Raw genomic sequence first — 25,823 nt, 5'->3', positions numbered from 1 at the left:
AGGAGCCCTAATTGTGGCGAATGGCAGGTATGGACCAGCATGCTTGCTTTCTGGCAAATGTTTTCAACCTTTTTTTTGATGTTGGAAAACTTTCTATTGCTGTGTTTGGGTTCCTTGGTGGTACTGACGGTTTTAAATGACACGATTCATCAAGGTTGAAAGTGTATGACTCTGGAAAATGTTGTCCTCTGAGAAACCAAAAGTTTGTAACCACTTTTGCGAGTGTTTATATAATGGCCAATGTGGTGTAAGCGGGGCTGCAGTAAACTGTTTTGGAAAAAGTCTTAAAAATCCAAGCTTTTTTTGTCAGTAGGTCAACATTTTTGGAAGTCTACATATGTCTATGCTTACGGTTCTGGGTGCAAATGAAAGCCAGTTAAAAAAAAGCCTAGAAGTCTACAGTTAAATAAAGTTCCTGGTGCAGTCATTTGGATTTATGTTTTTATTTCAGAGAGATAAGCCTAAGTCAGAGAAGGCAATGAGATTTGTAGATGTTCTAATGCAGTGGGTGATTCTTGAAGTCGTAAGCCTAACACAGCGCAATATATGGAAGTCCATGGCGGCCATTTCATATCTCTGAAGGTTTCTTGACTTTTCCTGGGCTTGCGAACATCCAGAAAGGACTTAACTGAAGGAAGAATGAATATAAAGCATAGCTTTAGTAGTCCTTTTATCAACTTCATATATACTTTCAGTAAATTTCATAGAGCCTCACAGTGGTCTCAATGATCACATTTAAAGATCCCATCCAGCATATTGAAGCCAATCCAAATGATAGATATGTGTAGAGATTGGTCTCAGTCAGTTGTTATCTTTAAGTACTTTATTGGCAACTCTGCAGTCAGGGGAAAACAACATCCACTTCTTCAAATCCCCGACTCCTCAACCGTCTCTCCAGCCTCCCCGTACATTCCACCCTCAACACTCCAGATTCCCAGTGATGCCCCCAGTATTCCAACACAGAATACTCCGACACCACAATATGGAAATGGCGATCTGTACAGTCAGTGCTCTTTATGCGGCTTAAGAGTGAGTTCCACTAGGGCTGTCTGCTGACTTCCTGATTGGCTAATGTGTTCATGAAATACTTGCAAAGTTATGTTAATTTGGATGGTCTTACACAGTGCTTGAAATGGAATAATAGAAGTGCAGGTACTCTGTAGCAGAGTACCTGTTTGTTTCTGAGAAGTGCTGGTACTCGCCAATTAAAAGTATTACGTTTCTCTTGAAAAGTGCAGGTACCCTCCCTCTCAAAATTAAAAAGTGGCGGTACTCCGGCCCATTCAAAGCACTGGTCTTACAATCATAATGCACTACCAGAAAAAACATTACATGACTGATTTTATACAGTATTAAGTGTAGAAGTGGGGCAGAATCAGGGATGTTCAGAGGCGAGGGGGTAGCAGGAGGCAACCAATGAGAGGGTAATAATGAAGATACACAAACTTGTAAACTTCTGTGAATGTATACACCTTTTAATTGTTTTACACACACAATTTGCACACCTCAACATAATGCCAAAAATGTCAGGGAATGTGTTAAAATTGTGTACATCAAACTCCAAAGCACTCCAAAGGGGTTGATGTAAGGAAATGGATTTCTATACCAGGAAAAATATTATGCTGGTGAAAGCAAATAGATACATTTCCACCACACATACTTTCAAGGATTGCCCATTCTGAAGACAATTCTGAACACTTAGAGTGTGACATCAGGAGTACTTCTTTAACTATTTAATCTACAAATGAGTCAGATTCTTAACAGTACTCCCTGGAAATGTTGGGCATCTACTCAAATCATAAGCAGCTGGGTGTGCCACAGGGATCGTCGCTGAGTTCCACTCTATTTAATCTGTATGTGAGACCGCTGGCTGATGTCATCAAGCAATGGGGCATTACTATGGTCTTGTACGCTGACGATACTCAGCTGGCGGTCGTCCTAAGTGGTAACTCTAACCTTGATGCTCCCAGATTCCGGAATGGACACTCTGCAGTTGCCAGCTGGATGAATACCAACTGTCTCCAGTTGAACGCTAAAAAAACTGAGGTCATGGTTGTGGGCAAGCGGGCCGACCTCTGGGGTGACATATGGCGGCCCCCGGAGTTGGGTGCGACTCCCACTCCTGTCCTGGAGCTAAAAAACTTGGGGGTCTGGCTGGACCCTGCCCTTAGCTTTTCTGGGCATACTAAAAAAAGTGGCGGCCACCTGCTTTGGCATTCTGCGTGGGTTAAGACCTATTTTGAGGTTTTTTGATCCTTCCACCAGGCAGCTAGTAATACAGGCCTCTATTTTATCTCGGCTTGATTATGCCAGCTCGCTCCTATTGGGAGCCAATCAGGCAGAGATTACTCAGTTGCAATGCGTCCAGAACGCCGCAGCCAGAGCTCTGGTGGGCCTACCTAGATTCTGCTCGGCGGACAGTACCATCCGTTCGCTACACTGGTTGCCTGTGGCACAAAGGATCCATTTCAAGATTCTCTGCCTCGCTTTTAAGATCCTCAAGCTGGCTTCCCCCCAGAATCTTCTGAATCTCCTGGGGCCCTATGTCCCTACCAGGAATTTGAGATCTCTGAGACAGAATCTCCTAATTGTCCCTCGGTTCAGGTTATGTAGAGCCGGCGGTCGGTCCTTTAGGGTATTGGCTGCAAAACTGTGGAACTCTCTCCCGCTCCATATCCGCGAAATGGGTGAGCTCCTGCAGTTCAGGAGGGCCATTAAAACCCGTCTTTTTTCTTGTTTAGTTTAGCCGTCTTGTAGTTCTTCTTTTCTGTAGCTGCTGTGTTGTGTTTGTTACTCTTGTAAGCGCCGGGACGCCCCTTGGCTGGGGCAGCCGTGCGCTATAAAAATGTCTCTAACATAACATAACATAACATAACATAACATAACATAAGAGGAAAAGAGAAATTACAGAATTTGCACATTTAGCTTAGAGAATCGACCCCTGTATGATTAAAACAGAAATAGACAGTAACCTAGGAAAACATGGATGAAGCCTAGAATTGATCTTTCCCTGCAAGTGCTGATTGTTTAAGAGATTGGTGGATGATTTTCATCAGAGATATGGATTAGGAGTTGTTAATCTGTCCATTAGTCGTATTGATATCTGCGCATTTAATTCTCAATGGAAATTTGTCAAGATCGCCATTGATACTCGATTGGCTTGTTTCGTAAGGCCACAGAGCTGACTGTTTTAGAGCACGGCTGACGTGCTGCTGACTCCTAATTTAAAAATACTCTAATATGGTGCTAAAATAGAATGACATTAAAGTTCTCACAATACATTTTTGTTGCATTTTGATATAAAAAATTGAGATGAAATCAAATGGAATTCTTATTAGGTCCCCAAATTTTACGTTGTAATGTATACTTATGTGGAATGCTGAAAATGTCCACTTGTGAACATTTTGTATTTGTTTTAGAAATTGGAATCTGAAACTGTGTACATAAAATGGCCATAGTTTAATTTGAATTTGTAAGAGGAATGGCTGTAAAGTTTATAGAAAAACAGAGTACAGTATACATAGTTAGAAAATGACTGCTGCTCAATAGATCATGACTCATGTTCAAAGTGTACTTTCTATTTTTGTATCACAGCGGCAATGTCAGCACGCTGCCCTAGGCCGCTGGCTCATCGGAGCCCATCAGCACTTTTTGTAATAGGTTTAGTTCTTCATGGCTCATTGGTACCTGACCATGCTGGACCTGATCAATCCTGTTCGAGCACAGAGTATCTCTTCTGATGTACAGTGTTACTGCTACAAGAGGTGGGAAATTTAGTGTGATGGATGGTGTACCTCTACTTGGTTACCGTACCGCAGCTTGATGCTGTTCTTTATTGAGTGTTTGTTGAGCTGGTAGAGGTTTAGGTTTTCTGAATGTAGGGATTCGTCTACTTCTAGTGTAGTTGTAATTTGCCATTGATAGATGTGCAGTCACTTTTCGCTCCACGGCTGGCAATTGTACCCCTTGTGTTGAACCTGGCAGAGAATTATCAAAAGTACATGTTATGTTCTGAAAAGGCAAGTGCTTTAGAAATCTCCCTTTGACCAAAGTGATGGTCTTGCAGTCACACAAAATTCTTCAAGTTCAGATACCTTATGCCTAAATCCTAGAGACACTGATTTTTTTTTATAGTGAACTGTAAATGCTTCAGACCAGGATCCAGCACCCAAATTTAACACGTTATCGGCCAGCATTACAGAGTTAATTGGAAGGAACTATGGGGTCAGAGAGAGGGCCCAGGCTAGGCTCTGAGTGGAAATACATTGGAGGAGAGCATATTTTAAAAGTGGGCTTCACAATTGTAATTATGTTCCTCCAGCGAAGGTCCTACTACTAACATATTCCCGAAGCCCCGCTCTTCTGTGTCTCCAACCCATGGGACGTTGGTTGTATTAGGAGGTTTTAAAGCCCTACCAGTTAATAAATGAGTTTTTCATCTTTGAGGCCTTTTTAAAACATTAAGGGCCATATGTATCAAGCAAATTCGCATTCGTAAAGGCCGAAATTCGCCTTTACGTCTGGGCTGCAATATTGCCTGTGGCAATGGCACACTGGTGTCAAGCAGTGTTTATCATGGATACTGCCGAACACTCACTGACTGCAACAGAACCTGGTGACAGGATGGCAGTCTGCGCACTTGGCATACATAGTAATTCTTGGCATTCATGGTCTCCCATGGCATTCATGGTCTCCCTTGGCATTCATGGTTTCCCTTGGCATACATGGTTTCCCTTGGCATACATGGTCTCCCTTGTCATTCATGGGTCTCCCTTGTCATTCATGGGTCTCCCTTGGCATGCATGGTCTCCCTTGGCATGCATGGTCTCCCTTGGCATATATGATTTCCCTTGGGAGATATGATTTCCCTTGGCATTCATGGGTCTCCCTTGGTATGCATGGTCTCCCTTGGCATGCATGGTCTCCCTTGGCATGCATGGTCTTCCTTGGCATTCATGGTCTCCTTTCGCATGCATTGTTTCACTTGGCATACATGGTCTCACTTGGCATTCATGGGTCTCCCTTGGCATGCATGGTCTCCCTTGGCATGCATGGTCTCCCTTGGTATGCATGGTCTCCCTCGGCATGCATGGTCTCCCTCGGCATACATGGTCTCCCTCGGCATACATGGTCTCCCTCGGCATGCATGGTCTCCCTTGGCATGCATGGTCTCCCTTAGCATGCATGGTCTCCCTTGGCATGCATGGTCTCCCTCTGCATGCATGGTCTCCCTCGGCATGCATGGTCTTCCTTGGCATTCATGGTCTCCTTTGGCCTGCATTGTTTCACTTGGCATGCATGGTCTCACTTGGCATACATGGTCTCACTTGGCATACATGGTCTCCCTTGGTATGCATGGTCTCCCTTGGCATTCATGGTCTTCCTTGGCATGCATGGTCTCCCTTGGCATACATGGTCTCCCTTGGTATGCATGGTCTCCCTTGGCATGCATGGTCTCCCTTGGCATACATGGTCTCCCTTGGTATGCATGGTCTCCCTTGGCATTCATGGTCTCCCTTGGTATGCATGGTCTCCCTTGGCATTCATGGTCTCCCTTGGTATGCATGGTCTCCCTTGGCATGCATGGTCTCACTTGGCATACATGGTCTCCCTTGGTATGCATGGTCTCCCTTAGCATGCATGGTCTCCCTTGGCATGCATGGTCTCCCTCTGCATGCATGGTCTCCCTCGGCATGCATGGTCTTCCTTGGCATTCATGATCTCCTTTGGCCTGCATTGTTTCACTTGGCATGCATGGTCTCACTTGGCATACATGGTCTCACTTGGCATACATGGTCTCCCTTGGTATGCATGGTCTCCCTTGGCATTCATGGTCTTCCTTGGCATGCATGGTCTCCCTTGGCATACATGGTCTCCCTTGGTATGCATGGTCTCCCTTGGCATGCATGGTCTCCCTTGGCATACATGGTCTCCCTTGGTATGCATGGTCTCCCTTGGCATACATGGTCTCCCTTGGTATGCATGGTCTCCCTTGGCATTCATGGTCTCCCTTGGTATGCATGGTCTCCCTTGGCATGCATGGTCTCACTTGGCATACATGGTCTCCCTTGGTATGCATGGTCTCCCTTGGTATGCATGGTCTCCCTTGGCATACATGGTCTCCCTTGGCATACATGGTCTCCCTTGGTATGCATGGTCTCCCTTGGCATACATGGTCTTCCTTGGCATTCATGGTCCCCCTCGGCATGCATTGTCCCCTCTCCAGGTTTGCCCTGCTCTGTATGCTGAGAGCCAGTATTGAATGAATTCACTTTTTGCCTCCTGTACTCCAGCTGCGGAGGGGCTGTTCTGCGCCCTCTCTTCCTTCTCCTTGGTGAGTTTTTGTTTCCCAAGGCCCAGGCTGCCCTGACTCTGGGTGCGGTTCCTATCTCGAGGCAGCAGTCCTGCGCTGGACACTTGCATAATAGGCTATTTTTGAAACCATCTGTTCAGGAGGCCCCTCACATGCGCAGCTGCTGTAAACAGTGTTTGTTATATTGTTAGGAGTGTTCAATGTAGTTCCCTGACTTGTGTCTCCCACCCTATCACTCACTTCTCCATTGTGTGCAGAGCAGCTCCTCACAGAGAAGGAAGACTTTACTTCTCCTGAAACTAAACCACTTTCTCTAAACACAGACAAATCCCCTCTCAAGAAGAAAATGATCTTTTAGCACGAGGAAAGCTTTCTCCCTCAACTGGACCCGTTAGATAGAACACTGCACACACACCCCGAACAGCACAACTTTGCCCTTTAATTCGACCTCACCTTGCTCACAATAGTACACATCTCGAAGTACACACCAGCATTTTACAACATGCAACACCATACTTTAGATGTAACATGCACACCCATCCAACACAGCATTGATAGACCAAGGGCCATATGTAGAAGGCCAAATTGCGATCGCAATTTAGGCAGTGTGCAATGTAGCACACAAAAAAACCCACTCACAAAATAAGGAATTGGAAAATTAGCGATTCCTTATTTTGCGAATGCCTTTAAAGAATCCCATTTTGCGATTCGCAAACAAGGAATATGTAGGATTCGCAGAATATTTAGCAAATCCTACATACATAACGTTTTGCGAATCTCTAATTGCAATTCCCTTAAAATCCCAAATTGAGAATCGCAAAATGCGTTTTTCCTACATATTGCCCCAAATCATGTTTCAGTCCACGTTACAGCACCTTCGACCACAGCACAATGTGCGCTGTTTTACAACAAAAAGCAACAAGACTGGACACAACAGCACATATTTGTTGTAAATTGGCCCCAATACATGTGTTTGTGATTCAGTGTATCCCTCCAGTCTAACCCATCAACCTCCATGAACGCCCACTCAGAGATCACTGAAGTTGACACGTCACATGACATTGAACCATCCCTTTTCACACCGCTAATAGCATAGCAACACATGCTAGATATGTCTCTGGTCATGGTATGGAAAACTTGGAACCATTTGGCCAGTAAACACTAGAATACCAAAAGTTATGATTTGTACAAAATCCTATAATAGAACAGAACACCAAACTTAGGTGGACTGGGGAATTCCTCTTAAGAAGAAGCAAGCTTTCTCCAGACTCATCAAAGCGTATGGAGTTGATTCTGGTTGTTCAGCGGATTCTGCGTTTACCTCTGCTAACCACATGGCCCATCATCACCCTGGAAGAAACTATCACCACCATGAGGCCCATTTACTCAGATGCCCATTGAATCTATGCCCCCACCTCGCCTTATCCAGAGGGCCGAAGCTTATCAGTTCCATGCTCACAACAATTCTGAATTCTCCACCTCTTCTGCAATCTTACCAGATGCTTGGAAAAATGAAACTATTCTCCCATTGCTGAAGAAACCTTCTGCCGACCCTTCAACGCTCGCCAACTACAGACTGATACCCATGCATCTATTCCAGGCCAAGGTCTTAGGGAAAAATGATTAACAGACACTGCACCAAATATCTCAATGACCACCTGCTCTTCGACAGCACTGAGTCTGGTTTCAGACCCAACCACCGCACAGAAACTGTCCTCACTGCTGCCATGGTTGACATCCACATGACTTCTGGACAGGGGAGACACGGTGTCCCTCATCATAGTGGACCTCTCTACAGCATTTGACAGTCTCTCACCCCACCCTAATCCAATGCCTACACAACATTGGAACCAAACGACCGGCAATATGATGGATCTGCTCCTTCTTTACTGGAAAGACCCAGTCAGTCAGCCTGGCACCATCCACCTCAGACGCCCGCGACCTCATCTGAGGACTCCCGCAAGGATCGTCACTGAGCCTGACCCTCTTCAACGCATACATGATCCCTCTACCTCTAGCCTGCATCATCTGCTCCGCTCAACGTCCTGTCCTACGCCGATGACACATAACTCAATATCTCCCTCACAGACAAGACTCCCAGTACCCGGATCAAGTTCAACGCATGTATGACTGCTATTGCCCACTCGATGAAAAACAACTGTCTAAAGCTAAAAATCGACAAGACCGAAATCATGATCTTTGGGAAGCGCACATCACAGTGGGAATCCTCCTGGTGTCCACCAAAGCTAGGATCAACACTCACCCCCACCACCCACGCCAATAACCTTCTGATCATCATCAATAGCAAACTCTACATGACCGCTCAAGTCCGTGCCGACTCCGCCTCATGCTTGAAAATGCTGAGAAAGATTTTGAAATAGCTCTCAATCAGCACACTGAAAACTGTCAAGCATGCCAGGTCACAAGCATGCTTGGCTACGGACAATTCACCAAAAACACGCACAATTCAAACTCCTCACCCATAATTTCAAGGCACTACATAACTGGCCTCGGATGCTTCCACAATCGCATGTGCTATCACAAACATTCCAGGCACCTCCACTCGTCCAGACTCCCACATATACTTAAAACCAGCTCAGGCGGTCAATTCTTCTCCGGAATCGCTCCTAAAGGGTTAGAATGACCTGCCACTACACAAAAGAACACTTGAATTCTGCAAGAAGTGGAAGACCTGGCTATTTGAGTAGTCCCATTAGGTCCTAGGTGTGTCTAGACTCACACCTGCTCAGTACCAGAATACACTGGCAGGTGATAGTGCGCTCTACAAATATGCATAACGTAACCTCATGATCACAGGTTTGAGTTGAGGCGGGTTTTTGTCAGACTTTCATCCTTGTGAGCTTGTCACAGTGACTACTATTGGCTTGACAGTAAACAAGGGCTGAACGTGATCTTTACAAACATACATGGGTTTTGTTTTGAGTCAATGGGGTCTGGAATATTGATTTTGAATTGGTGAAGCTTTCTCCAACCAAAGGACATGGCTTCCGATGTAGCCTGGAAGATTATATTTAACAGAAAACGTTCTTCAGACTTAACGGGAGCACAGGTGTCAGTGGAAATTTAAACATTACTTTTAACATGGAAAAAGACTGTGTTGTGTGCTCATTCAGGTAGTAAAAAACGTGTTCCCGATCCAGACATGAGATAACGCCTACAGGTCTAGCACAAGCCTTCTATCATGAAGCAAACTTTTTCTGACCCGACACATTTCTTCTGTCGTCATTTCTTTACTTCCATCCAAACGAACATATTCTTTCTGATGCTGCAAATTTCCTCAAGATTTGAGTACATCTTAAGGCTGCTTAAGGTCTGGACCCTCCATCCAGGAGCATTGCAGCTGGGGTTGGAGAGAGCCTCACTGCCATGTGGGTTTGGCTGGCCTGAGACTGTCGGTCAAATCCACATGCGCAGTGAATAGTAGTGCCCAACCCTCCCCCTCAAGGCTATTACACTGGCCCCGCCCCCAAGCCTTGGCACAAGAAAAATAAAACGAGTTTTAACCCCATTTTATTATTGTTTTATTTTTCACGGTTTTCAGGTGCTGGCAGGGGGGCGACGCTCCTCCGCCATAGCAAGGAGCTGCTGCTGTTTCTAGCCAATATCAGCAGAAGTTTTCTTCATACTCGAACAGCACGCGACTTCTGCTGTGGACAGGTAGTGCGTTCACCTGGCCACTTCAGAGCCCTTGACTGGCTCGAACAGCAGGCCTCAGTGTTCAGTGCTGGTATTCCTCGGCCAACACAGCATTCTGGGAAAAAACATGTAGCCTGCAGGGCTCGGCTCAGACCTAGAAATATGTAATACATATATATTACATAATTACATATATAATTATGTAATATACAATTGTCCTAGCCTAATCGCTGCTAAAATGTAATCCTGGGTGAACTTACTATTTGTATCTATAGAACTCTAACCACTAGTATATATATAGTAGACCTTTGTACTTACTACCATTCCTATGTGATTTTAGATTTTTCCGTTTGTATCTCTTCCTTGAGTGACTTTACAACTTGTACATTTGCAATTTGTTCTTGTTTATATCTCCTCCTGGAGTGACTTTACAACTTGTACATTGCAATTTTTTTCTGTTTGTATCTGGTATGTAACTCATGTAATCCAAAGTCCTTATGTAACGCAACTAGTTCTTTTGTAAAGCGCTCTTACACCTTCGGGTAATTTTTGCGCTAAATAAAATTGCATTAAATAAATAAATAAATAAATTGTAATAGGATCATAGATATGCACAACTACAGGACGAATGTGTTCCGCCACTAAGAACATAAGTTCCATTCATTGAAGCAGGGCTCAACAGAAGCCCCGATTCAGTACAGCCCCACAGGAAAGACCATATATGCCTTATATTTTCTGAAGCAGAAGTGTGCTTCCTCTGTTATCAGGGAAACAGCAGCATGTCCCCTGTGAACTGTAAGCGATGGGAAACACCCTGCCTCTGAAGAAACACTGCAACTAGGGAAGTACCACAACATTGCGCAGTCCAAGTGAGCCACCGTGAAATCGTTTCCGTTAAAATACCGAAAAACAAGTATTTTCCACTTACTGTTCATGGTGCCATACGAGCGACGTCATCAGTGACGCCACCGACTTAGCAACCGTGGTGATTTAGTCCCTGTTGACTTAGACCCCTTCTAAAAAAGTTTTTGCCGAAAAAGGAAAACATTGTGGCTCTCTGTAAAGATTCTAATTTTGAAGGATATTTGTAGAGTTGAGTGCTTCTGCATGTCATCATTAGAATGTTAGTTAAGTTGCTAGGATAGAATGTTAGCTTTTGATTATAGGAGTTGATCTTTAAGCTGTGAAGCTGTGCTGGAGGTATCTGCCTTGATTCTCAAATAAAGCTATTTGATCTTCATCAAATTGACTGGAAATTGGATCTTTACATTGGCGATGAGTAGTTTTCTATAGTTTGGAAGTATTGAACTAGAATTCTTTGGAATTATAAATAGAAGGACTGGAAAGGAATTATAAATAGAAGACATCAAATATTCTGGTTTGTTATTTTAAACTATTGTTTTATCTTTTTATATTAACTTATTGTTTTGATTTGTTTTCTTAACAAACACTTTCCCTTCAGGTACATTGTATTATATATATTCTAATCCTTTTTTTTTTTTATCATTATGGGTGATCAATCCATGTCTGCTCCTCCAAGTTTCCTTCCTACTCCAGGTGATCCGGCGATCCCTTGGAAGGATTGGAAAAAACTATTTTTGACTTACATTTTGGCTACTGGGGCAGATAAATATGGGCCCATGAGAAAAGAAGCTATATTACTCCATCATTTTGGAGCTGAAGGGAATCGATTATATGAAGATCTGCCTGAGATCTCTAGGAATGGGAGATGCTCAACCAATTAATCTATATGATTGTCAATGAAAATGTTAGTTACGCTTTACTACTAAAGTGAATGTGGTCCTTGAGAGGCATACATTTTTTAGTCGCAAACAGAAAGTTGATGAGGATATTGGTACCTATGTTGTCTGCATTAAGGGGTCTATCTCTTACATGCCAATTTGAAAACCTAGCAGATTCTCTTATTCGAGACCAGATAGTAAGATGTACTAACAATAAGAGAATACAAGAAAAACTTCTCATTAAAGATCCGTCTCTAGAAGAGGCAATTCAAATCGCTAAAAGTCTAGAACATACTCGGATACGGATTAAGGAAATGGAAGTTTGTAGTGATTCGTTAATAGAGATCAGAATAATAAGAAACGTGAAACTCAAGCCTATGTTAATGAAACTAAATTAGTTAAGCAAATAGAGAAATATCCTATAAAAAATCCTGTCAAAACTGATAGATCTGTAGATAATAATAATATTCCAAAATTTGACATGAGGACTGTTAAGTGTTACCGTTGTGGGGCACTTGGTCACATTGCTTCTAGTCCCAATTGTGCTGCGAGGAATGCCTTGTGTAGAATTTGTGGAAAAAGGGGACATCTTGCCAAAGCGTGTAGGACCAAGATCCAGTCGGGACAGACGCAATCAGATCAAGTACATGAAGTGGGTGATGTTACTGATAACATGTGGGAGCTTATATTATGTGTTGATGGTTACAGTGACTACTAAATATGATAAAGTGTACAGTAATGATTTAGAATCACATTCTGAAAATTCAGTTTTGGATTGTGATGTGGTTAGAGAAAGCACAGAATTTTTGACCAAGCCTCACTGCATCATAAAATTAGACTCATATGATGTTAATATGCTAGTAGATTCAGGGAGTCTTTACACTTTGTTATCCATGGAAACGTGTAATGAAGTGTGGAAAAGTAAATCTAATGTTAACTCGTGGAATAAGAGTGACATCAGAGCTGTCGGGCATGGAGGAAAAACTATTGATATAATTGGCCTCAAATGGATGTTAATATTCTTTAAAGGAAAGAAAATATATGGAAGAGTGTCTTTAACCAAACAAGGTTCGAATTTGTTGGGCTGGCGCCATAAAAAGTATTTAAGTATTGTCCTCAACCTTAATGCTGAAGAACCTGTTATGTCTGCTGTTGTGCACGATATTAATTCTATCTATCAAAATTATTTATTTGAAAAGTACTCAAGAGTGTGCTTTGATGACCATGGGAAATTGAAAAACTTCTCTCACAAAATTATTTTAAAGAGAAATGCTATTCCAGTAGTACACAAAGTTAGAAATGTACCCCATTTAATGAGAGAACCATTGTGATGTGAACTTAAAAAACTCCTTGCTCAAGGAATTATTGAACCAATCGAGGCCTCCGAGTGGTTGACCCCGATTGTCGTAGCGCCAAAGGATGGAAACAAAATGTGTTTGTGTGTGGACTTACGCGATTTAAACTGAAATATTTGGGTAGATACACAATCTTTGCCAAATATTTCTGAAATGCTAACAGCTATGGGTGGTGGTTCTGTTTTCAGTGTGATCGATATGTCTTCGGCATATCATCAGATAGATTTGGAAAGTGGATCAAGACATCTTACCTCTTTTGTGACGCCGTTAGGGGCATATCGGTATTGTAGGATGCCTTTTGGCTTAGCATCCGCCTCTGCGGTATTTCAGAGAGTGATGGAGAGGATTTTTGGAGACATGAATGATGTTTTGTGTTTTAAGGATGATGTTTTAATTGTAGGAAAAGACAGTGTACACCATGATATTGTTCTGAATGAGGTATTGAAAAGAATGGATGATAATGGACTGACCATAAAGAAAGAAAAATGTCAGTTAAGAAAAGATAGTGTGATGTATCTTGGACACAACATTTGCAAAGATGGTATTAAGCCTAAAAAATGTATCATTGCTGCAGTTAGAGACTCTCCCATTCCAAAAAATAAGGATCAGCTTAAGTCGTTTTTAGGACTTGCTCAGTATTGCTCAAAATTTGTCAAGGATTTTACAGAAGTTGTTGAACCACTGAGACTGCAGATGAAGAAAGGAGTTATTTTTACTTGGAATGAGAGTTGTGACAAGGCATTTAATAACATTAAAAGAAGCATCATTAGTGTTCCTACTCTTGGGCATTTTAATGTTAAGTATAAGACTTTTGTTACTACTGATGCAAGTGCAGTAGGGGTTGGAGCTGTTTTGACTCAGCTGAGTAATGGTGAGGAAAAGATCATTGGATTTGCTTCCAGAAGATTGCGAGATGCGGAACTATCATATTCTCTGATAGAGACGGAGGCCTTAGCGTGTTGTTGGGTGATTAGGCACTTTAAGTACTTTGTATGGGGTCTTCCTTTTTTCATGTGCGAACTGATCATAAACCGTTAGTTCATCTTTTCAAAGGAGGCAGAGGATTAGAAGGAAATGTTACCCCTAGGATTTCAAGGTGGATCTTGTCTGTCCTTGATTTCAATTTTTTTGTTGAATATGTTAAGGGTCTCAGGAATGTAGTAGCAGACTATTTATCTAGAAGGCCAATTGAGGGTGTGGAAAATAATATGGACAACATGATTGATGTAGTACATGATGTTAAAGGAGTTGAACATGCTTCTAGCAAGGAGGAATGGACAAATGCATTGTCAAATGATGAACTTTTACAACAAGTGATTACTTGTGTTTCTCAAGGGTAGCGTCAAAACATTATTGAAGATGTAAGATTCAGAAGTTTCTACCATGTTGAGGCTGAACTGAGTGTAAGTGAAGGGAAACTATTGAGGAGATATCAATTTGCACCACCAGCAAGTCTGAGAGGGAAAATTATAAAATATTGCTCACGAGGGACACTTAGGCAGGACTATGACTAAGAGAAGGGTCCGACAATCGTATTGGTGGCCTGGAATGGATAGAGAGATTGCGGATTCAGTAAGAGAGTGTTACGCTTGTGCTCAAGCGGATAAAACTAAAGTTGTAATGCAGCCTTCATTGGTATCTACAACTTTTCCCAAACGTCCATGTGAAAGAGTGGCGATTGATTTTCTTGGGCCAATTGTTAAACTTGGTACTCGTAGCAAGTTTTTGATGGTCATTGTTGACTACCATTCTAAATGGTTTGTAGTGGAAAGCACAGAATTTATAAATACTCAAAGAGGTGTTGATTTTATGGAAAGGGTGTTTATGAATGAAGGGATAGCCAAGACACTATTGTCAGATAATGTTGTGAAATTGGTGTCGAAAGAAACGCAGGCATTTCTTTCTAAATTTGGGATCATTCATGAGAGGGTTGCTCTATTTAGGCCACAAGCTAATGGTTTAGTGGAGCGAATTAAACGATTGATTATGGATAATATTCAGTTGTCTCTGTCTAATGGATTGTCTTGGCGTGAAGAATTAAAAAAAATCGGTGTGGTCTTACAGGATTACACCGTATTCAATAACATGGGTTTCTCCATTTATATCTTTAAAGAGACGTGAACCTTGTGTCAAAGAGGCTCCTGGTTGGTTGAAAGATTGGTGTGGGTGGACAGAACTGCTGTGGAAGATAAGTAAATTTACTAGATATTATTATGATAGGAAGAGTGTGAAAGATATAAAATTTGAGATTGGTGATTGAGTGACCATAAAACGTGGTGGTGTAACTACAATGGGTGGCAGCAAATTTTCTGCACCGATTCAAGTGAAGTCTATAAAAAGAAATGTTGTTATCCTAGCCGATGGATCAGCGTGGAGTACTGGAAACCTATGCAAATGCCGTGCTCCGGTTCATGTTTCTGAAGATTGATGTCTTTTGAATATAAAAAATGGAAATGTATTGTATTCCTTAAATATGATTTATATGAAGAAAACATTTTTTATAATTTATTTAGTGTATGTTAAGTAGGGAGATGTGTAGAGTTGAGTGCATCTGCATGTCATCATAAGAATGCTAGCTATGTTGCTAGGATAGAATGTTAGCTTTTGATTATAGGAGTTGATCTTTGAGCTGTGAAGCTGTGCTGGAGGTATCTGCCTTGATTCTCAAATAAAGCTATCTGATCTTCATCAAATTGACTGGAAATTGGATCTTTACAATATTGTTAAGCACTTCGCAATTACCATCATCGGAAAAAAACATTGGATTGAGCGCTCTAGATGTAACCGATAGCATGATCGCAGTTGTGCCAAAGGTTCGTATTGCTGCTCTTGGATTTATATACCATTCCGCTCACACTCAGTGCCTGAGACTTTGCTCTCCTTTCCTAATTCCATAGGTATGGGGATTCGGATTGTAACATAATTGAGTTCTCTTCACCCTGGTTGAGTCCAGACCAAGTTGGCACAGTCTGAGTGATCCACTGTACTGCAAGGCGTCTAAAACTTAAATTATGAGAAACTGACCATCTCTGCAGCAGTGGAAGGGTTCCTCCATAAGAGTTCTCCATGGTCAATCTTCTCAGTGCTGTTGCTGGGCCCCGATAGCTTTTGAAGAACAGCTGGTAATGGAAGTTGGCAGTGGTGTTACCACTCTTAGTTTACTTGATCGCTGATCAACATTTCACAGTCAGCCGTGTCATTCTTCTAGGCAGGTGTCACTAAGCAGATGTAGGAAAAATGGCAGACTGGTGAAGCTCTTTGTGAGATGAGTGAGCCACAAGGGTTTTTTTTCTTTTCTCCTTGATGCACTTCATGGCATTGTTATGGGGGTACCTCAGGGTGCATCACTGACTTCCTGTGTGTTCAATATCTATTATATGGGCCCAGCAAATGTTATATAGGGTCATGGACGTGCACACCTGGAGCGCACATGTGCTGCATTGCACAGCAGTATATATGTTCTACTTCATAGAGTTGAGGTTGATCATATAGAAGCAGTGAGGTATAAATTCACTATAGTCAGGGTAAACCATGAATAATGTGCACCTTGTGGAAATGTATGCTTCCTCTGTTTTCGAAAAAACGCAGATTCTTCTCTCTGAACTGTAAGCACCTATTGCAAAGGGGAAATGGTTGTGTGCGTGTCCAGGATACCACTTCAGCAACCTTTTGCTTTTTATGAACCTTTACGATATCCAAATCAGCTTACATTTGGATTGGTACGATGGTCAAGTTTTTCATCTGCAGACGTGTATGCCTAAGGTGTGGGAATGGATGGACCCGATTGGCTGCGGTTCAGATGGAGAAAACAGAGGTCCTGCTTGTGGATGGCCATAGCAACCTTTGGCCCTTCCATGACCGTAACCACCTCCAACCCCTGGATTTGGGCCTTTCCAGCAGTGGTTTTTGAGTACCTATGCATTCAATTTACCATAGACTTGACCATGGCAGCACAACGCGATATAAACAGAGGTCCTGCTTGTGGATGGCCATAGCTACTTTGGCCCTTCGATGACCGTAACCACCTCCATCCCTTGGATTTGGGCCTTTCCAGCAGTGGTTTTTGAGTACCTATGCATTCAATTTACCATAGACTTGACCATGGCAGCACAACGCGATATAGTTAGCTCTGCTTGCTTTTTCCATATGGAATAACTGAGACCTACATTCCTTTTTTTACACTAAATGGGAGGAAAGCAGCTGTCTCTTCTGTTGTTAGATAGCGACTGGATAACTGGACCTCCCTTTACCTGGGCTTATGCAAGGATTTGATTACTCATCTCTGGTCGATGCAAGTACTGCAGCCAGAATGACACTTGGTGCCCAGCAGTCCTGCTATGCCACACTTTTGCCATGTTCCTATCCTTATTAGCTTCCTGTTGAGGACAGAGTCAGGTCAAAACTATATAACTGGTGCACACATGTGTAAGTGGACTGCCTCCTTTTCTCAAGAAGATCACTGGGAAGAACACACCTGCTCCCCATTGTCATTCAGCTGGTGTAAAGCTCAATGCAGTTCTGATGCCAAAGACCCTGGGTCTCTGCCTCAGTGCACAAACCTAGCAAGAAGGGCAATGTAGTGATGCTGTATCCATTCACACTGCCCACATATGATTGGAGTGTACGCAATGTCCAGGAGTGAATGTGGACTATTACAGCATCATGATGATATAGTTCTGTTTAAAAAGGTGAGTTCTGAACTCTTTCCTAAATCTGAGCAGTGTTTTCGAGATGATGTGACTCACTGAAGAGGACTGCCTGTTTCCTTGGCGGGCACAGCGGTTCTCTTTAAAATTGTGGCTCTCCCCCGACTGTTATATATAGTTCAAAATACACCATTTCGGATACCGGAGACATTCTTCATCTCTGTTGAATCCCAACAACGCATGTTGCTGTGGGGGGTGGCAGACCCAAGATTGCGCTCAAGAAACTCCAGCGACAGATATATGATGTGGGTTTGGCAGTTCCTAATATTAGATACAATTACTGGGCCTCCCAAATCATTAAATGTAATGGGTGGGCCTTCTCGTCGCTTGAGAGGCCGGCGTACAGAGTGGACCGGCTATCAATGGCTAATGGTAACTATTGTGCGGAATTGCACCGGAAACGCAGAAGTAACCAACCCACTCCTTCCGGTACACACCCGCACAGTTATTGAAGTATGGCATAAAGCGAATAAAATGACCAAGTGGAAGACTAAGCTTACGCAACAGACCCCTCTATGGGATGGAGACTACATGGGCGAGCTGCGGAGACTAAAGGGCTTTCGGAAATGGAGCCTCATTGGGATTGATTTATTGGGAGATGTCTGGAAGAGGGGCAAAATGATGGGTTTTGACACATTGAGGGAGGAGTTCGAAATGGGGAGGGAGGAGTTCCTCCGATACCGACAGCTTAGAATCGCACTTCACTATCACTTGAAGGAGGGCACCCTGATATCGGAGTATTCGCCACTGGAGGACCGCCTCCTCTTAGAGCCCATGATTGACAAGGCTACATCTCTCATGTATACGAAGCTTATGTACAACTCCCCAGACTGCTTGGGCCTCCTATGTGAGGCCTGGGAGTCGGACGTGGGCCTGCTTGAGGGCGATGATTGGGCGCCGAAGCTTTAAAGAGCCCCAGAGAAATAGCCATTCGGGCACGCTCTAGGCTTGACCAGCTCCGTATTCTTCACAGAGCATATGCCTCACGCATGGTTTTCATAAGCATGGGTAAATGTACAACAGAAGAATGTGTCCGGGGTTGTGGCGAATCTGTGTCCTTCTTTCATATCTTGTGGACCTGTCCCAAAATCCAAACATCCTGGGAGGGTATTACCCGAGTGATGGCGAAGGTGGCGGGAGGGGACGTCCCGCTTAAGCTGAGGTGGCATATTCTGGGAGTAAGGGGAGATACGACCTGGCCACAATGGGCTAAGACTTGGTTGGCCTTGGCTGGTGTGGGAGGCCAAGAGAAACATTGTTCAGGCGTGGGGGGCAGTGACAACCCCCACACTGGCAGCCTGGAAAAAAGATCTGGATTGGTGTCAGGGTGCGGAGCGGGTGATATACCAGAGTCGGGGCTGCCCACGTGAAGGTGAAAAAATATGGGGGGAATGGGCGAAATATTGAGGCCAGTGGACAGTGGCCTAGGGGCTTTGCTTGCAGTTGCCAAGAGGTGAGATGTTTCTTTGTTTATAGATGGCACGAATTATATCAGCAAGCAAGTGTAAATGTTCTTTGCCATGTTGTGGGACGCCTGTAATAATGTTTATCCTATACCACAAACATGTAATTGATGATGATCTGAAGCTTGTTTTTATGGTCAATAAAAAGTTTTTTTTTTTAAATCAATCAATCAATCAATCACAGCATTTATATAGCGCACTACTCACCCGGAGGGTCTCAAATCGGATCAGTGTTGGTGCAGTCCTGTGGGTTTTGGGATGTCATTCCAGATCCTGGGTGTATGAACTGAGATGGACAGTTACCTTATGTTCTCTTTTTTTGTACTTCGTCTCCAGTCTGATGGTGTTATGGCTGCAGGTTTGCAAATATCCTCTGGAGATGGTACTTGTCAGCCAGATAGGCAGTGGTGCCAGTTGTAATTGCTTCTTCGTGCAGGCTGGCAAGGACAGCCAGTGGAGATCAGTTAAGGTTGGGGGTGATCTGGTCTTATATTTCAAGCCCTGGAGGAGGCATGGTGCTGCAAGCAAAATTAAATTACATGGGCCATTGTGGAGTCTCGGAGAGCGTGAAATAGGACATTGCCACCATCCAGATGTGAAAGTACAAGGGCTTCAACAGCAGTTCTAAAGTTGCTTTCTGAGAGGAATGGTTTCGCTTCCTTTGGTAGAAAGGCAACATTGTTTTAGAGGGTTCTGGAAGTGCTGCATATACAGCTCTTTGGGTTATTCTGCTGCTGAAGGGAAGACGACCGATTGTTCAGTAGTTGGCAAGGTCCTCAAGGCCTAGTGTGGGTTTCTTCATGAATGGGAGGACCTGGTCTGTCTTGAGAGCTTTCTGGAAGCGCCTGAGGGAAGAAGGGTGAATGGGGGTGATAGAACTTTTGCAGAGAGCTTTAATGAAGGATATTGGTAAAAAACATCATCTTCACAGGTGGCTTTGAGACAAAGGCGGATGTTGGTGAGGTCTTTGAAAAGATGAGCATTGTAGGATGCAGTGTTGAGAAGTGGTTGGTGAGTGGAGAGGTACAGGGCATTCTATTATTATCCAGTAACATGTAGTATTATATTATTAAAGAGAAGCATGTAACCATATATTAACAACTAGCTATATTATCTATAGCACTGTCCTGATATGCAGAAAATATAACATGCACATGTATCCCACCTAGTAATGTGTACAGTAATTAAAACCCAGCAACACTGTGTGCTATATTAATATCCTGTGACAGTCCATGAACACATACCTGCAACACAGAACACTATATTTGTACCCAAAATATCACTTCCAGCACTATAATAATATCTAATAACATTGCATAATATTCCATCCCACCCATTGAATTCTGGTGTGGGTGTGTATCTCTCTCTCTATATATATATATATATATACTAGCAGCCCGCCTGAGGCAGAAAGGGGCTGGGGGCAGCATTTGAGGCTTGCGTGCACTTCTGCCCCTGGCCCCCTCCTGCCCCGGCCCGGCCCCTCCCGCCCGTGTCCCGGAGAGCCTGATCCTTACCTCAGCAGCGGGTCCCGCTCCAGGCGCCCCCCCGCACAGGCCGCCACTCTCCAGGCGCCCCGCCCGCACAGGCCGCCACTCTCCAGGCACCCCGCCCGCACAGGCCGCCACTCTCCATGCGCCCCGCCCGCACAGGCTGCCACTTCGCCCAGCAGCAAGCAGGGCCGCGGCAGTCCTCCCAGCAGGTCGCGATCTTCGGCGCCATTTCCGGAAGTCTTGCCAGGGAGCGCAAACGCAAATGATGTCATCACGCAGACGTCGCGGCCGGCGCTACTTGCAAGGGACTACTTTATTTTTATTTCGACATTTTTTAAACAACGTATATTTTTTATTTTTAATAGCCTATGTCTTTCTGCTTGCCCTGAGGTTTTCAAAGATGTCTTGGGTGTTTTGATTGGTGGTGTACTTTTCGAGTTTACCTGGCTCAAAGGTTTGTGTTCTCTCTTTATAATAGTAGTATAGATATAGATAGATAGATAGATAGATAGATAGATAGATAGATAGATAGATAGATAGATAGATAGATAGATAGATATTGTGTGTGTTCTGGTTTTATTTGCAACGCCATTATCTCCGGGGATATTAAAGTGCTGTACAGAGGAAGTGTGGAGCAAGGAGAAACATTTCTACAACAACACATGAGCAGTAAAGTATACTTTAGTGGAGAATACCTGTACGCAGACCTATGCACTATATATAGTTGTATAGCGCTTTAATTCTCCTGCGGATTTAAGCACACTAAGTATACATAGATGCTTACTCCGGTTATTTATAGGAAAGCGGACCAGAGGCTTCACCTTCCGGGGTGGGGGCAGGGGGTTCCCTGCCCTTTGCTCCTCCTGTATGATGATCCTAATAGGCTTAGAGGATCACAGGTCTGCATACCCTGAGGGGATAGGAGGTGTTGAATGGGGACACCCCCTACCAGCAGGGACACTTGGTATATCTCGGCCAGGCAATGCCCTGCCCCTGCTAAGTGCGGGTGAGTGGCAGCCCACTAGGGGCGTGGCTTTGACTTGTGACGTCACAGTCACCAACCAGCAGCCGTCTGTGGGTCATTGGAAGGTGAAGGGGGCGTGCGCGGGGAGGGTTCAGCGAGAGTTCACCCGCATCTCATTAGGCAAATGAGGCTGGAGCAGAAGAAAAATCCCACAGTGGGGGGTTGAAAGGAGAAGGAAGGCGGGGGGAGATCCCACCTCCGAGAGAGAGGGAGATCAGAGAGGAGGCTCGGATACCAACAGTTCAACACTTGATCCCGGCTCTTCGCACGGAGGGCAGTGCGCTGAGCTCTTGACTCTACCGACCGACTGACTGCCGGCCCCGTGCCTCCCGCTGCCCGTGCTGTGCTTCTTGCACACCCCTCTACCGAGGCTCGAGGAACGGCCGGACCCGGAGCTCCCCCTCGCCCGTGGAAGGGTTCATTCCTGCGCGGGGGCGACGGTGAGTGTCCGCAGCTCGGATCCGGCAGCTGCTGCCGCCTGTCAGCGGAGGTGGAGGGGTCTTGATCGGAGAAGGGTCTGCTGGAGGAGGCTGCCCCTGGGCGCCCGCTGCCCCTCTGCTGCAGGAGGCTGCCCGTTGCAAGACTCGGCCCGTGCAAGAAGGCTCGTATTACCGGGGTGCGGGAGTGCCACCCCCTGTCCCCAGGGTTAAAGACCACCACCCAGGTCCTTAGGGTGAGTACCCCTCTGCCATTGCGGTAGGAGCAAGGGAGCCCCGGTTTTAGGGGACAAGAGGGCCCCCTCTTCATATTACAAACCAGAACCCCGGGTTTACAAAAAAAAACAGAGTATTTTATATTTCCCCCAGTTTTCGGAAAGATGTGGAGGGCCACTGGAGGGAAGCGGATCGGCCCTCCTCGGCAGAGAATGGAAGGCCCTTCTCCTTGAAAGTGAGGAAATTAGCTTGGATTGTCCGGATATCCGGGGACTGGAAATCCACAATAATCTGAATGGATTCGACACTGGATTTGAAAGAGAAAACACAAGCCGACCGGGGCCCACAGGACTGCTTTCGATTTTTTGGGTTTGTGCTGCTGTGGACAGTTCTGTTCTTTGGACTTTTCTCGCCCTGAAAGGTCCCTCCCTTGAGGGCCAGGACGCCCGCACCCCCTCCCCCGCAAGGGCTCGGGGGCTCTGAGGATGTACGACAGCGTGGATGTGTCGAGCCCCAGCCCGTACATCATGATCGACTTTTACAGCCAGAACCGGGCCTGCCTGATGGCCGACAAGGGGATGGGGCACCCCGTGCCCTTCGGGTCCCCCATTCGGAACCCGCACTGGAGCAGCTCCAGCCACTGTGAGTACCGGGGTAACTGGGAGCCGGGTGGGCACATGTGTGCTGGTGCCAGGCGAGTACATCTTACTCGAAGCACCGTAGTATGGATCTGTAAGTGTTTGCCTCCTGGTGTGAGTACCGCAGTTCCTGTGATCATGTCAATCATTGCGAGTACTGGTGACTCGTTACTGATGGCCGAGTGAGTATCTCGCTGTCCATGCCTGCCACTGTAAGTTCTAATGACGCTGACTATCGTATTGTTAGTACCCGTGAACACATTTGCCATTGTGTGTACTGATGGGCATGCGAGTAGCTCTCAACTGTCACCGAGTATTGAATACTCTGTGAGTACCTCGCTGTCCTGTTTGTGTGAGCTAGACTTCTCCCATTGATGGGGCGACTGCGATGAGAGTTTCCCTCAGTGTTGGGCCCAGGATGATGGGGGAGTGCCCACGTGCCACCCAATCTACAGTTTATTTATTTTTATGTATATTACAGTGCGCCTCCCGAGTTTCCTTCTGCCGCGCATTTTGTGCCATCAAAACGCCTGATCGAATGTGTATAAGTGTTGCCTTGGTGAGTGTGTTTGGAGAGAGGGTCTTGGGGGTTTAGAGACATTCGTAGCGGTACCCCCTCCCCACTTTGTCCTGCGGTGGTGCTCAAACTGCCCATCGGTATCTCTCACCAATGTTCACCTCTGACTGCTTTTCACTAGTGCCTGCTTCTCACGCCGGTATCTCTGCCACTGTTCACTTCCGCCTGCTGCTGACCGTGCCGCTGTGTAGGTACCCCTTGTCCAGCCTCTCCTCTGGCACCTCACACAGGGCTGGTTCTCACACTGCCCACAGTGGCAGTTTGACATTGTAAAGTCATGATGTCTGTGTATATAGGTGCACGGGAGACTGGCTGCAGGCAATGTTTCTAGTAATATGCGGCGCATAGCAGTGGAAACCTGCTTCTAGACTCTGAAACAGGACCGGAAAGAGGCAAGGCGGCCTGGACACTCCTCTATCAGCCTGGTTTCCATGTCGGGCAGTCAGACGTTGTCTCTTCAGACTGCTGTTTCTCCTCACCCTGCTCAGCGTCTCCCCACTTTGCTCGCCTCGGTCTGCCTCTCATTGCCCGCGGTGTCTCGTTACCGCATTCTACCCACCAACATTTGCTTCTCGCTTGTTCACCCGGCCCACCTCAGGCTGTCTCACACGTCTAACAGCCGCCCTCGCCGTGCACCGCACACCAGTGCCTGGTTCTCACGCTCGAACCGACATCTGCACTTACTACTACTAACCACTGTCTGTTCCACACATCGCCCACCACTGTCTCCTCTCACGTCACGCTACGCCGAGCTTCTGTGCCAGGCCCCACAACTGCCCATCTCTGCCTCTGCCCTCTCGTGTCTGCTTCTCACACTGCCATCGCTGCTCGCCGTCTACTTCTCACACACACACACCAGTGTCCGAAAGTCCGTCTCCTGCACTTTCCGCGGGGTCTGCCTCTTAAATCGCCCACCCTCGCTTTATTCTCACACTGCCCTCCAAAGTCCGCTTCTAACTTTGCCCGCAAGTGCCGTCTTGAGCAGATGTGCTCGCCGAGTGGGAACTCTGCATTAGTTGTGTATATCACGTGGGGGTCGTGGCTGGCGGTATGGACCCTCTGCTTGCAGGCTTTCGGGCAGCGGGTACCTACACGTGTGCGTTCTTGTATTGCACGTAGGCTTCTGGATTTCTATGTGGACACATGGGTACTGAACACAAGAGCCTTAGAGTAGGTGTGAATGTGGGAGGGGGAGCAGCACAGTAAGCGTTAGAAACAGAAGTGCGTGACGGAAGGTGAGGCCTGACTCCTCGCACGCACCCATTCAGTGATTGGCCTCTCAGCTGAGTCTGCCAACAACAGTAAAGCCATTTATATTTGGTACAATATTGTGTGTGAGGAAGACACCCCCTCCCTCCCATGGCCACAGTTTCCCTCAGGTCTAGGTAGGGCCTTGGGGTCTGAGTAGATCGCCCCCCCCCCTTCATATCTGCCCTTGGCGTCAGATGAGCTCAAATGTCCCTCAGTATAAGAGGCAGGGCGCTCTCTTGCTTTGTCCACGTCGTAAGGACATGCCTTGCGGAAGAAGGGATTGTGTTTGGGGAGGGGGCAGTTTGCCCACGTGGAAAGTGCCATTCAGTGGTAGTCCATGTTGTGTCGTATGCCCGTGTGTAATAATAATGCATATTGTTTGGGGGTGCATTTAGAGGCTGACGTGCTACCTTAGCTCCGAGCAGAGGCCATGCTTTGGCCCGGGACGGTGGGCAGGTTTTACACCCCCGGGAGGAAGGGATGCTGGAATGTACGGTACCGCGCTATATTCTGTAACGTTGTCGACAAAAAAAGGTATGTCGCGTCTAGTGTGTGGTAGCTTCCCAGGGTCTTGGGGGGTGGGGGAAGGAGAGATGAGAGCAGGGCCCTCCCTCTGCGAGACGGGCGGGCCTTTCCCCACTAGTGACTCGTATAGTATCTCAGGACGTCGCGGGCTTCCCAGTCACGATGTCCATGCGCATGCCGTCGGTGCTTACGGTATTAGCAGAGTATTTGCTGCTGGCAGTAACGGCAGGAGTTTACTGCTCAGTGCTGACGTTATGGTTAGTGTGTTTATCGCTCAGTTTCGTCAGCATTTCCAGTATGTTTACTGTACATGACTGACTGACTATTAGCAGCATGTTTACTGTCAGTGCAGGCCGAGTTCTTACTGTTCGGCGCAGGCGGTATCAGCAGCAGCATGTTTACTGCTCAGTTACATCAATATTCGTA

At 45.6% G+C, this 25,823-nt stretch overlaps 1 protein-coding gene across 6 annotated transcripts in view; it reads left to right on the top strand.

Moving 5' to 3' along the window:
- The window catches only part of RARA (retinoic acid receptor alpha), a 408,762-nt gene that overhangs the window by 272,775 nt on the left and 110,164 nt on the right, over positions 1 to 25,823 (top strand). The window contains exon 1 of one of the 6 annotated variants that reach the window (XM_086924237.1): positions 22,001 to 23,048. The exons of 4 other annotated variants lie outside the window; for them this stretch is intronic. In XM_086924237.1, the coding sequence (XP_086780363.1) occupies positions 22,892 to 23,048 (157 nt within the window). In that variant the 5' untranslated portion in view covers positions 22,001 to 22,891. Of the gene's footprint in view, positions 1 to 22,000; positions 23,049 to 25,823 lie in introns of those variants that run through there. One more of the 6 variants, XM_086924236.1, reaches the window with a different exon arrangement.

This window comes from Lissotriton vulgaris, chromosome 5 (genome assembly GCF_964263255.1).
Source record: "Lissotriton vulgaris chromosome 5, aLisVul1.2, whole genome shotgun sequence".
Classification (NCBI taxonomy): Eukaryota; Metazoa; Chordata; class Amphibia; order Caudata; family Salamandridae; genus Lissotriton; species Lissotriton vulgaris.
This window is presented reverse-complemented; position numbering and strand designations above follow the sequence as displayed.